General features: G+C 35.7%; 1 protein-coding gene across 2 annotated transcripts; it reads right to left on the minus strand.

Moving 5' to 3' along the window:
* Positions 1–788: 788 nt before the first annotated feature.
* LOC128533824 (uncharacterized) lies at positions 789–6,909 on the minus strand. Of its 2 annotated transcripts, XM_053508083.1 has the most exons (8): positions 6,849–6,909; positions 3,867–3,961; positions 3,444–3,758; positions 3,012–3,256; positions 2,532–2,888; positions 2,252–2,371; positions 1,910–2,020; positions 789–1,630 (listed from the first exon to the last, which is right to left on the minus strand). In XM_053508083.1, exons 2-8 carry the CDS (start codon positions 3,949–3,951, stop codon positions 1,280–1,282), a joined length of 1,584 nt encoding a protein of 527 aa, XP_053364058.1. In that variant the 5' UTR covers positions 3,952–3,961; positions 6,849–6,909; the 3' UTR covers positions 789–1,279. The 2 variants fall into 2 exon arrangements, with proteins under 2 accessions (XP_053364058.1, XP_053364059.1); XM_053508084.1 differs by lacking the exon at positions 6,849–6,909 and having other exon boundaries at positions 1,919–2,020; positions 3,867–4,091.
* Positions 6,910–8,620: the final 1,711 nt, after the last annotated feature.

Here is an 8,620-nt window from a genome sequence, read left to right on the forward strand (position 1 = left end):
TGTGTCATAAAACATGATGCAGTGCAATGGCAGGGTCACTCTTCTGCAGTCTGGTCGTCGTTGCGTGCGTTCTTCACCTCTGGGGTATGTTTAAACGCTGATGTTCTTGAAGTGCTCATCCGGTCTTTCCTTTCTGTTCTTTTTATTGCATCTTTTTAGGTTCAATGATCATGAACCCATTTACTTTCCTTTTCACTCGTTCCTTCTGAGCTCTTTCGATTATCTTATCCTCCTCGGTTTCTACCTCTTCTGTGTCAGACTTGTGACATGACGACGAGCACACTCTAAAGTCATGTGTTCAAAGCTGGAACACTTATTAGAACACATATTTGTAACACTTTGTGAACATGTTTATAGTGTTCAAAAGAGGAAATACTAGAACACACGTGTTCAATTTTAGAATGCATATGCTTTATTGGTAGAACACCAAATTAGTGTTCAATACTAGAACACTTCTGACACATTGACACTCTGTAACACTTTGAGAACACATATATAATGTTCACATACACATTACTGAACACAGTGTTCTATTGTTACAATCATGCAAATAGACTGATAACTGGTTTGTACAAATGCATGTAAAAACATTAGCAATTTAACATTAATCATTACAACGCACAAATGCATCAGACTTACATGTCATAAAATTACCCTGCATACAATGCAATTACTGTACATATAATAGTCTAATGTAATCCCAAGCAATTGCTATCATAAAAAATATTTTTAAATATTTACCACCACTGTGTTATTACACAATTAAATGCAGTTAATAATAATAATAATAATAATAATAATAATACATTTCAAAATCTCTGTAAAATAGGGGATATAGAACATCTTAGATCTAATAAATAATAAATTCCACGCCGATTGAAATCCTGGATACTGTACAGTTTCATGCATGTTGCAACTAACAGCTGCAATAAAAATTAACAAACTCCTTTGTCTTCATCAATTAGCTGGGAACGTACAATGCCATTCTTGTTTATAAAGTGTCACACATTTATTTTAAAATACATTAAAGATATCTGTAGCCACTTACTTCAAAGAAGCAAACTTTCACACAGTGGCCAACAGTTGATGAACATCAAAGTAATTTAGATGTAATTAACGTGATTTAACGGTCTAACTGTGTCATAGATAAGTAAAACAGAGAACGATAATAAAACGATAGTACAGATAAATCTGGACTAATGCCAGATAGGTCCAGATTTATCAAAAATAATTGGCCAAATGTGAAACCTCACAAGTCTCAAATGTCAAAGTCTCACATTTACTCATTTTCGGATTCTTCTAATTCCTTAATTTTGTCACGAAGTATTTTTGAGAAAATTATAAAACCCTTTGACTTTTTATGGTGGTATGGTTCCCCCATTACATGCTCTTGCAGGATGGCAAGCAACATTGCATATGTCCTGGGATAGTCCAGGTCAAAGATATAATAACATGCTATAAGCTTTACCAGGGATCCCGACAGTCCATCATTAATATCCAGCTCTATGTAGACAGTATCTGCAACGATGAATAGTCCTGTCAGGGTGCTGCCGCTGACAAAGGCCACAATGTAGGGAGCTTGACATTTCTTCGTCTGCAACTCCTTAGAGATATCAGCATCCGCAACATCCTGAAAACATAAAAAATGCATAGATTTATATGGATTTCACACATCTAGTAAGACTTTACAGGAGCCTGTAAATAACTTTAATGTGCAAATGAAGAGAATCCCTTAAATTCAGTTTTAATGTACAAATTTAGGTAAAACTTCTTTTCATGGAGATATACAATTTGTATATATACCTTTTTAGTTTATATACCAGAAAAATAAAAGATTTGTTGCTGATCTGTTTCTCTTCTCTAAATCATAATAATCACTGATGAGAAGTACTTTGTGTGTCATAAATACCTTCTTTACTTTCACTATGGATGAAGTCTGTTTAATGTGGCGGCCTCCACCTTGGTAAAACTTTGTCTTGCCCTCGATGAACTCAATTAGAGCCAGCATGCGTGTAGGATCCTACACAACAAAAATATATTACTATTTCAACTGTAGTCTTGATCCTTTCCCATATCACAAAGCTTTACCTGAACTTGTATGCTTTTTACAATTATTTTGTAAGCGTTTATAAGCTCTTAATAAGTTTAATAACTTTTTAGTCATTTCATTCAAGGCAATATTCTAAAATTATATAATCATTAATGCAACTTTGACGCTGAAATCCCCAAATACGAGCTACCAAATACTTACATTTTGTGATGTGGGAGTCATTTCTCCAAGGGCCTCCACTGCCAGCAGCAAGGTCCGTACTTTTGTAGCAACTTTTCTAACTCTTTCGTTGCCCATCATCAATGCAAACTCAAACAACACCTGTATGTAAAACAGATGAATGATTACACCACCAAAATATGTTTTATATTAACTAATGTTACAATTACATATGTATGTTTTTAAGCATAAATAATACACATTTCTTAATAATGAATCATTTAAGCTTGAATATTGCATATCAATTTACATAAATACTTACATATTGACCATCTGTCAGACAAGGGTACTTTTTTGTGATGGCTGAGATGCCACCCTCTGGACTTTTGACCAGCATCTCCACTCTATCCTGCCTAGTGCTTTTCAGCAGGGCCTTTATATGGGAGGGGCTCTGTCCACTCTTCTGCTTCTCACACTCTTTCCCCAGTTCAACAACATGTCTCGCCACATCCTCTGCGGAAACCTCCTCTGGCTGTTGATTCGCAAAGTCAAGCGGCCTGAAACATCTCTTCTTGGTAGGTGGTGTTTCGTTGGAGCTGCCAGGCTGAGGCTGTGACTTTTTCTTAAGCGCACAGCGAATGTGCCTTATTTTTTGAGATAGGCTCTTGTTGAAGGCAGACTGAAATCAGGAGAATTTTATAAGTGGGCAGATAATTAATTGATGATTAAGTGAGCAAATGCTTATTTAATGCTATCCTTAGATTTTTTTCTTACTGGTAATCATAATGTAAAATTTGATTACCCATTGAGTTGGCCCATCAAATCCAATGCAAGGAAATCGGCGAAACATCTTTTCACCAATAATTCTGTAGTGAGATTGCTCCCCTATCTCTGGCCATTTGCCAAGATAAAAGTGGGCTGTCTGCTTAATCATCTCTGTCCAGACCTTGAGGGGCTCAGGCTTCTCAGCTGTCAGTTCCCTCTCTACCAAAGGGCTGAATGTTGGAAGAGGAGCTGCTTTTAGAGCTTGACAAAGTTCAAATGATTCTGAAATTATAACACACAATCAATATATTATATGTCTTACTATATTTATAGACTTTAGTATCATTTTGTCAAATAAAATGACTAAACCCATGTTATAATTTAGGCACATGAGAAAACATAATTCATCTTTAAGAATGATTAATTTTTATTTTGTATGCACTGTATCTGAAAATGATTTATTTCCTACTGAAATCACTTGGAGAGCCTGCATCAATTAGTGTTTTTGGTGTTCTTGATGTATTGGGGCATTCTTGTCTAGCTGTGGCTGTGCTAGTGGTAGGCAGTGACTCTGGCAGTGTCTGTAGTGCACTCTGGGTAGGCGTGGATGGCATCTTTGGTGCTGCTGTCCAAGTCTCATGGGGCAATAGGAGAAGCAGGGTGGAACCACTCAGCTCAGGTGAGAGAAGAATTTCATCTTCGTCAATCACAGTCCCATCTTCTTCCAACACTACTGTCAGGTCGATGATGTGGCTGCATGGTGGGAGGACAAGCTTCTGGGCACCTAAAATCAAGTACAGCATTAACATTAATTACAATGAATATTAATATACCAAAATTGTAAGTAACAAATTAATTGAAATGCATAAATAATAAATAATATTGAACTCACCTTTCTCCTTCAAATCATTTAATGATGATGCCGCAACGGCTTTCTTTAAAGTACGTGTGGTATTCCAAACTTTAAAGATTGGCATGGTCTATAGTCTGAGATATTTTGTGTAGTAATATTAGATGGTGAGCAAAGCTTATGAAAGTTATATCACATCTGATATCAATCTATAATACAATTGTAATGGTTTCTCCAATATAAAACTATATTCTCTATACAATTCTTAATCTTTCATATATGCCCTGATTATTTATTCAAAATGGGTACATATACGTATGGCTGTTCACATTCATTACCACTCTGGAGCCTTGATAACTATAAACAGATAAAGGCCACTGAAAACGCAACTGTGTCAATGAACAAATGAGCATTTCTCCCATTGGTTTTAACCTAAAGCTCAAAATATGCTCTTCGTAAAAAGATTGCATTTTTTCACAGATTAAATACTTGACATGCTCATGAACAAGTATCTCTTGCAACACAACAAAAACTGGAATGTCATCTTTATATTCCATAACCAATGCAGATCCTTTGCGGTATTCATTGCCATGAACCATTAAATAATCTGCTCGATACACTGCTGTTGAATTTGTATTTGCCAACACTTGAAATGTATGGACTAAATCTGGATGTATTTCAGTCAAATCTATTTCTTTACCACTACCAACAATATCCCCTTCATAAAGAAAAGAGGCAGAATATCCACCTTCATTCCCCATCATCATGTATGCCATGTACTGTACATTTGATGTCTATTGGCAAGTGTCAAAGAAATGTTTTTGAAGTTTTTGTATTTTTTATTTGCAAAATACCCATTTTTGCCTTCAAATCTCATACACCAGTGGTGCCTTAATGGTCCATACAATAGCATCTGTGTTGAGAAATGGACCATGTAGTGCATTTTGGGAATGAATGATGCTTTTGGATAGAGATATTTAAATTCTAGCAAATATTTTGCAATAAGTATTTTTAAGTACATAGCAGTGTCCCTTGAACAATAAGTGGAGGTACTGAAAATTACTATTTGCACAAGGCGTAAAGTATTTTTCCAATTTCTGTTACCATGATGGACTTTATGTCCTATTATGATGGGAAGTGTATGAATGAGAGTTAACATGGCTGATGCAGATTGCTTAATGCAGCCAGTTCCATCAATATAATGTTTTTCTATTGGTTCAGGCTTGGCCTTGTCATGTAGGTATGAGTAATGGAATCCACGAATAGCTGTATTCAACCATTTCAGGGTGAAATATGACTCAACATAGATAAAGTTATATAGAACTTGAGAAAGTTCATGGGGAACAACTCCTTCTAAAAGGATATGCATAGGATCCTGCACAAGGCCTGAAATCAAATCAAATCCAGCAACATTTAAAAGGGTGCTTTTTCCATTTATCCCCCATATTTTGCTCCAATAGATCTTTGCTTGTTTGCTCATTTGAATTAAATCATTGCACCTTTCAATGTGAGTTTCTTTGGACCTTAGGACGACTGTAGCTTCTGAATAAATATTTTTCATCTTTGTATTTTCAACTTCACACCTTCTGCAGTTCTTAAGAGCAAAAGAGACACCTTCTTTAAATTTCCCTAACCAGTTTGATGCCAATGTACCTGTAGATACCATGACAAGTGTGCCCTTTATGGTATGAATAGATCCATATAAATACATTTCTAAGCCTGTTGTTGCCATTGTATTAATAGTCATAATGAAATCAGAAAGCAGTTTTTCCTCAGATGATTTCTCTTTCAAATCCTGTGCTTTGCATACTGCTAGAAGTTGTATTGCTTGCAGTTTTGATCGATATTCTGGGGGTATATTTGCAAGAGTAAAATAAAACATTGTAATTTTATGTTTTCTTACATGGCTACCTAAAGAATTTACGATTTCCAAATCATCGCAATTTAAAATTATTTGCAGAGCCCTTTTGTCATTTATGAAAAGTGGATGCTGGCTTACAAAATCACCATCACAAATGTCAAACATGAATTCATGATGTGATGTATGTGGAGTCTGCACATAATTCCAAATTTCAGGCAATTGTAAAAGCTGCTGCAGGCACTCCTTAAAAGGAATAATATAACCACATATAGGCATTCTTTGTACAATGCCTTTTTTGGTTACAAACTTTTCACCTACCCTAATCTGTTGTGGTTCTACAAGTGTTTTGCAGTGTCTTCTGTAATATGACTTGCGTTTGGAGGCAGTAGAAAATAAATCTAGTTCAGTGTCAGCCTCTATATCATCTAGTAAACTTGAGAGTATACCACTATCTTCAAGTTTTCTTTTGATGTGTTGTTTGTAATTAGCCAAATGACTTTGAACTAAATCATTAGTTGTTGTCACAATGTTATCAATGCCTGCTTGTGAGATATTATGCTTGGTTTCGAGACAAAGTGAGAATTTTGCATTGGATAGGGCTACACTTGGCTGGTCGATACACATATGGTCAAAAGCATCATCATTGTCATCCTCTTCTACTGCATTTTGCACGGTTTCAGTAACTCTTCTGTGTTTTCTGTGTACATGAACCTTGTAATTAGACCATTTTTTTGTTGTGTATGCACAGGCATCAATGCAACAGGCAATGGAAAAGTGGGGGTCATTTTTGTGACTTCTAACATAGTGTTTCTGAAATGATTCAAATAAATGGGTAGAGTAACCACATAAGTTACACTGGAAAGTTCCTTCTTCCATTCTTTGAAATTCAATGGCACATATATATTCTGCAAGTGAATGTTAGTCTCAGTGCATACAGTATATATTATACATGGTGATATGACCTTTTTCTATATTATATATTTATGACCTGTTCATCAAATACTATAACCTGTTTTTATGATTTCTGCCAAATTAACGTTTGTAATTGCCTGTTATGCTTCAAATCCTACGTTGGCTACATACATAGATTCATAATCAAGCTAACCGCGTCGGTTAGAATCTACACTAACTGCCACAGAACATACTAGAATATTACTGCTTACCTCAGTGCTCACCCTGTAAAATCACACACAAATATTCTCTGTATGGGACACAATTGCCACACTTTGTAGTAACTTCAGTAGACCGGAGATATAAACAAATTTTGAAGTTTCTAATTTATTTTTATTGGCTATAAATCTTTCGCGCTTTCGCTTGAAAAAACGGTATTCAGGAAAGGCTGATCACTGCGCATGCTCAGTACCACTCGCTAGACTGCAAAGTCACTCTGCGCAGCGACGCCTATGTGTCGCCTCTGATAGCACATCGGTGTTCTAAACTTCTTTTTAGTTTGCAAATCCAGTGTACGTTGTAGTCAGATGTGGCATTTAGGCGATCAGTAACACATTTTGAAAAAGTGTATGTGTATAATTTGATAAAATAGTAGAATGGTATATTGTTTTAGCATAATATACAAATTCAATCTAAAACTGTCAAAAACAAAGCTTTGCACGCGTCCGATGTATAATTTAAACTGAATAGAAATATTATTTTACAGTTGAGTACCTTATTTCTTATCCGGATTTTTAAGTTTTTGTGTAATTTTTGTGTTTTTATGTAATTTTTGTGTTTTTAAGTGTAATTATAACATGAAGTGCACAATATCTGACATCTGTGTTCTGTGTTTAAACTTATGTGTTTTAGATTTAAATACACATGTGCAACTTTAGAATACTCATGTTCAGTATTTGAACATAAACAGGCCATTGTAGAACACATTTTGGCTCATGTGTTCAACTTTAGAACACACTGGACGCGTCATATGCGTCTTTTTATTTTAGAGTGTAGAGAACATGCTCATAAACACATCATTCATTTAGTTATAACACATTAAACAGACTCAGAGACGTGAGAAGTGTGTGTTCATCGTGCACAGTGAATCACAGACTGAGTGAACACAGACAAGTGGAGTGACACAAGTCATCAAATCTGCCAGTTCTGTTATGAAATATATGAAACATCAGCCTTGTTGTGGTCGCTGCTCGTCCAAACACATTCATGGACCAAAATCAACTGTTGTATGACGCAGGTTTGATGGGTCATGTGATTATTCTGTGTTTTTGATTAGTGTTTTTTTTTTAATTATATCTTTTTTCTCATGCATGCTTTTTTTTATTGCTGTTTTGTTGGGTTCACAATTAAAATGACATTGTATTTAAGTGCACAGCATCCATAATTTAATCAAATACATAAACAAAAAATGTTATACATGTGATTATTTCTGTTTAAAATTATGTAAAAAATTTAACAAACTTAGTAGCAATACAGTGTTTGTAACAGTTCTTTAAGATGTTTTATGTTTAAAAACAAAACATTGTTACAATACACTTAAAAAATATTAATTAGTTAAATGTTATTTACTTTGCCAACATTTTCTATGTAAAAATATCACATTAGATGTAACGCCACTTCTTCTTTTAACAGACAATAAAGTTGACAGGAGAGTTGTGGTTCTGTGTGGTTCATATCACTACAGCTTGTTTATCCACTTTGCGTGTGGACGTGGGTCTGTTGGGGCTAGCAGGAGGGGTTAGCACCTCTGTGTTCTCTTCTCCCAGGTTCACAGGTTCTGGAACACGTTTGCAGTGGCTGGAGTGGATCCACTTCACACTTTCTGCTACCTTCACTGCTGTCCGTGTCACTAGGAGCACCTGGAACGGTCCCGATCACCTCCTGGCCTTCCGGTTCTTTCTCCTGAGGTCCTTCACCACCACCCAGTCTCCTGGTTTCAGGTCATGTGACTTTCCCTCTGCCTGTTGTGGCAAGACCTCCTTCA

The sequence above is a fragment of the Clarias gariepinus genome, chromosome 12 (assembly GCF_024256425.1).
Source record: "Clarias gariepinus isolate MV-2021 ecotype Netherlands chromosome 12, CGAR_prim_01v2, whole genome shotgun sequence".
Classification (NCBI taxonomy): domain Eukaryota; kingdom Metazoa; phylum Chordata; class Actinopteri; order Siluriformes; family Clariidae; genus Clarias; species Clarias gariepinus.

Coding starts and splice junctions, on each gene's coding strand:
- LOC128533824 (XM_053508083.1), bottom strand. CDS start 3,951: ATGCCAATCTTTAAAGTTTGGAATACCACACGTACTTTAAAGAAAGCC. Junction 3,257..3,443: donor AGGCTCTCCAAGTGATTTCA/GTAGGAAATAAA, acceptor TTATAATTTCAG/AATCATTTGAACTTTGTCAA. Junction 2,889..3,011: donor TTGATGGGCCAACTCAATGG/GTAATCAAATTT, acceptor TCCTGATTTCAG/TCTGCCTTCAACAAGAGCCT.